The 4,275-nt window shown below is 35.3% G+C and overlaps 1 protein-coding gene across 1 annotated transcript; it reads left to right on the forward strand.

The window, feature by feature from the left end:
- Window positions 1-2,295: 2,295 nt before the first annotated feature.
- On the forward strand, window positions 2,296-3,383 carry LOC102602683 (LOB domain-containing protein 41). Its single transcript, XM_006363054.2, has 2 exons — window positions 2,296-2,558; window positions 2,648-3,383. The coding sequence occupies exons 1-2, from the start codon at window positions 2,369-2,371 to the stop codon at window positions 3,277-3,279; spliced, it is 822 nt and encodes a 273-aa protein (XP_006363116.1). The 5' UTR covers window positions 2,296-2,368; the 3' UTR covers window positions 3,280-3,383.
- Window positions 3,384-4,275: the final 892 nt, after the last annotated feature.

Genomic DNA, 4,275 nt, shown 5'->3' on the forward strand with positions numbered 1-4,275 from the left:
GAATAAATAACCGAACCGAACCACCAAGTTATATACATAAATTTTATTACTATACATACATAATATATTATACTCATAAGCAATTTTAAAGATTTTACATATATTTCATCAAAAAAAATTATGATTTACTTATGAAAGAAAAAATGTCCAAGGTGAGAACATTTTTCTTATTGATTTCATGTATATGAGTGTCTATGGAAATTCATTGTGGGACTGAAAATGTCATTGTCTCTTCCTTCTATGCCAAAATAGTGAATTTTGAAGTTTATTCAGTAAATTCAATGATCCAAAGTTCTGTAATGCCAGTCATTTTAACTATTTTTTCGTTTGAATGGATTGTTGTCACTTTTTTCACGTTTTGAATGAATTGTTTCTTTTATTTTTATGTATGGTTAATAACCGAACCAAACCAAACCAAAATCGAAAACAACCAAACCGATAAATGTATATTATATTTGCTTTGGTTTGGTTTTGATAATTTTAAAACCGATTAAGTTGGTTTGGTTTTGATTTTAACCAATAACCGATCCAAACCAACCCGTGAACACCCCTACTAATGTATCCAACAACTGAATGCCGACTATGATCGTGAATAACTCCAGCAGCCTCACCTCTGAGTGAGTGAGTGAGTGTAGGTGCTCTGCTTTTTGTTTTTTGTTTGGGAGAGAAAAAAGAAGACGGTAAAATGCAGAAATTTCAAATATATGTGTGTAAAGAAGAGGAAAGCAGCCAACTTGGATTGTTTTTAGTCTTGCTTATACAGCCATTTCAGTATAAATTCCTATACATGTTGAATGAAAATCTGAATTTCTATCCTTGTCTTAGGTTTTCCTTCCTTCCTTCCACCGTCGCAACATTGAGTGCGTGTGTTACCTCTTTGTATGGTCTTTGACTAACTCTTTTCTCATAAGTTAACTTTTTTGAGGTTGAGTTAGAGAATGTTTTTGGGGGCATTTGCCCAAATGGCCAGACACTGAAAGTTTTATCTGCCAGCAGGAAAAAAGGGAAAAATCATTGAAATATTTTGAAGTTCGAAATTTAGGCATGGAGTTCACAGTAATAGGAAAAAGTGACCTCAAAAAGGGCCACATTATGCATACAATCCAACTTTTGATGGCAGCATATTCATGGATTAAATCAACGATGATAATTTGGTTGATACATGGTCCAAAGCAAATATAGTATATTCTCCATACTATGCCTAAAATTATTAGTATAAATATATTAAATTAAATGCGATTTCTCACTTGGAATACTCGCAAACCATTAGTTTAGAGTTGAAACGTACGGCTATCTTTCTTTAATAGCAACATGGTGAATTTAATTGTTGAGAGACATATGGGTGTAATTCGTAAGAAGAAAAATATTTTCTACGAGAATTGATTTTCATATGGGTGTGTTTAAATCTTGTAATAAATTAATTATAGGTAGAATGTAGTAAAGTATAATAATATGATTTTAAATATTGTTACATGAAAAATTAAAACTAAAGGGTTCTCACTTTTTTTTTACAGATAAACATGAATAACTCGATTCCTAAGTAAACCGATGGCTCACGAGTTGAGTCTCCTTCCCCCGGTCCCGCACACAGAACCGAAACCCAAAACCGCAAATTTTATTTACGGTTTTTTACCCCATAAGCGGTTTTCCTGTAAACCGGGAGCGCTTTAACGTGGGGACACTAAAATGGTCCACATTTCTCCAGGATATGTGGCGATTCGACCGCACTCTGACATTTTCACGTGATATCCACGCGCCTCATCCTTCCAATATATTTTGTTGTCACTTGCATGGCACCAAAACCCAATGCTCCCTATCTCATCTCCACCTGTCTTTTCCTTTTTCTCCGTTTGCCCATTTTTAAGCTTCTCTGCTTCATTCATTGCTCATATAAAAGTAAAGGCAACTGCTTTTGGACCATTTGTACAAACAAAACACCACATTTTAGACTACTTAAACCATGCAAGTATGCTAATGACTTACCAATAGGATTGTCAAGTAAACTATAGTGGTTGGGGTGTGAAAGACACGTAACTAGAACGAGAGTGGGTAATGACATTGCAACAATATAATTTTATACTATATGATGATTTTAATTTAATATAATATGAATTTTCTTCTCTTTTTTTTTATATACAAATAAGGTGGCTGTGCATCCCCCTTATTCCAAGAATGTGGAAAACTGGTTTCCAATGAAAACTTATACTGCTATTCTTCCTTTTTGAGGCAAACCACTGCGCCTCTAGTAATCTCACATAATAAGTAATTAATAAAAACCCAGGGACTTTTATAAATACAAGTCTCATGATTTCTAACTCATAAATTATATAATCTTTCTCTTCTCTCTATACTTATTGACAAATTAAAAATGCGAATGAGTTGCAATGGTTGTAGAGTTCTTCGTAAAGGCTGCAGCGAAAGTTGTAGCATTAGGCCTTGTCTTCAATGGATCAAAAACCCTGATTCTCAGTCCAACGCCACTGTTTTCCTTGCTAAGTTTTACGGCCGTGCTGGTCTTATGAATCTTATTAACGCTGGCCCTGATCATCTTCGTCCTGGTAAACTCAATTTCAATTGTATTATTCAAGCGCATGTATAGGTTATATGTACAATTTTGTATTGACATTTTTTTTAAAAAAATTTGCAGCGATATTTAGGTCATTGCTTTATGAGGCTTGTGGAAGAATAGTGAACCCGATTTATGGATCGGTAGGGTTGTTATGGTCAGGGAATTGGCAGCTTTGTCAAAATGCTGTGGAGGCGGTACTGAAAGGAACTCCAATTACTCCCATAGCTTCTGAAATTGCTGTAAACAACAACGGTCCTCCTTTGAAATTGCCTTACGACATTAGGCATATTAACAAAGATGAAAACTCTACCAAGTCCAGCGAGCTTCATCGGGTCAGGACCCGATGTCGATTCAAGCGATCAGGTGCTAACACAAAAGCGACAAAATCGAATCCTGTATGTTCCGGGTCGGGTGATGAATTCGCCCATGAGAAAGTTAACGGGTCTACGAGCCATGAGTCTTCGTTGAGTCACCAGTCTGAGGAAGAAGCGGCGGCGGTGGCGGTGGCTCTGAATGTGGAATGCGAAAGCCCGGAAATGGCTGAAGTAGAAGATTCAGCTAAAGCGGACGGTGAAGTAGAATTGGAACTGACTTTAGGTTTTTCGTCTTTAGGAACTGTTGAGGGTAAACCGAAGGAAACTAAACGAAATAAAGGTGTTCAGTTGGTGGACGGCGCCGGAGAATGTAAAATAGAGCTTGGACTTCATTGATTAGTTTAGTACTAGTAGTTCATTTTTATTTGTTTACTTTTTTGCCCTCTACATTAGTACAAATATCAAGTTATATAGTAGCAGAAGAAACTTTTTATTTCAAATATATAATTGTTAAGGGTAAGCTTGTTAATTACTAATTATTAAAGTTATGGAGGATACAAATTCATTAACTTATAATTACTCTTAATATATAGTTTATCATCATGTTGAATTGGTTAAAAATATTTGGGAATGGAAGTAAGTGAAGAAGGATGCAAAACCTCTATCATATATATACTCTGTTAAACCAAAAGAATTGGAAAAGGTGGTAACATAATCAACGAAGTGGCTACCAAAACTATAAGTAATGTTTATTAGTCCTTGTCAATTGCCTTACCAGAATGTTAATCCTAATCGAGCTCAGCATCAATATGGAACAACAGCCTTACCAGCAAATGAGTACGTTCCCAACCACTATTGATGTAAACTTTAGGCATTATTTGTACCATAATGTAGTGTTTCAGCATGTTTAGATGGTTCCAGAGGAATTTAAGATGTTGCATTATGTGAAAGCTTTCTGGCTTTGGTGAAAAGTTACACATTCTGGTTGGTTAGATCAGAGCACCATGGATTCTAGAAAGCCAGTTACGACATTTTGTTCGTCTTTACAACATAGTACTGCCTTTTGGCGAGTGTAGATATTGCCTCTGTGATCAGGCATTGCTGTATTGTGTTCTTTGCAGCATTCCTGGCATGACTCAAGCTTCATATTTGTTGGCAACCTTTATCATAATATATACTCGACGTTCATATGCATTGACTCTTTGTTTCAATAGTCAATTTGAAAATTTTCATTACTAAACTGGATTAGATTAATTTCTTTTAAGTAAATTTAAATTCAAATCTTCATGAAATCTACTCTAAGCTGCAATATTACTCATATCTAAATAGGGAATGTGAGCATGCCTTTTTGTCATAAAAAACAATACTTCTTGTGTTCCTAATTACTTGTCC

Source organism: Solanum tuberosum, unplaced genomic scaffold, assembly GCF_000226075.1.
Source record: "Solanum tuberosum cultivar DM 1-3 516 R44 unplaced genomic scaffold, SolTub_3.0 scf00423, whole genome shotgun sequence".
Taxonomy (NCBI): domain Eukaryota; kingdom Viridiplantae; phylum Streptophyta; class Magnoliopsida; order Solanales; family Solanaceae; genus Solanum; species Solanum tuberosum.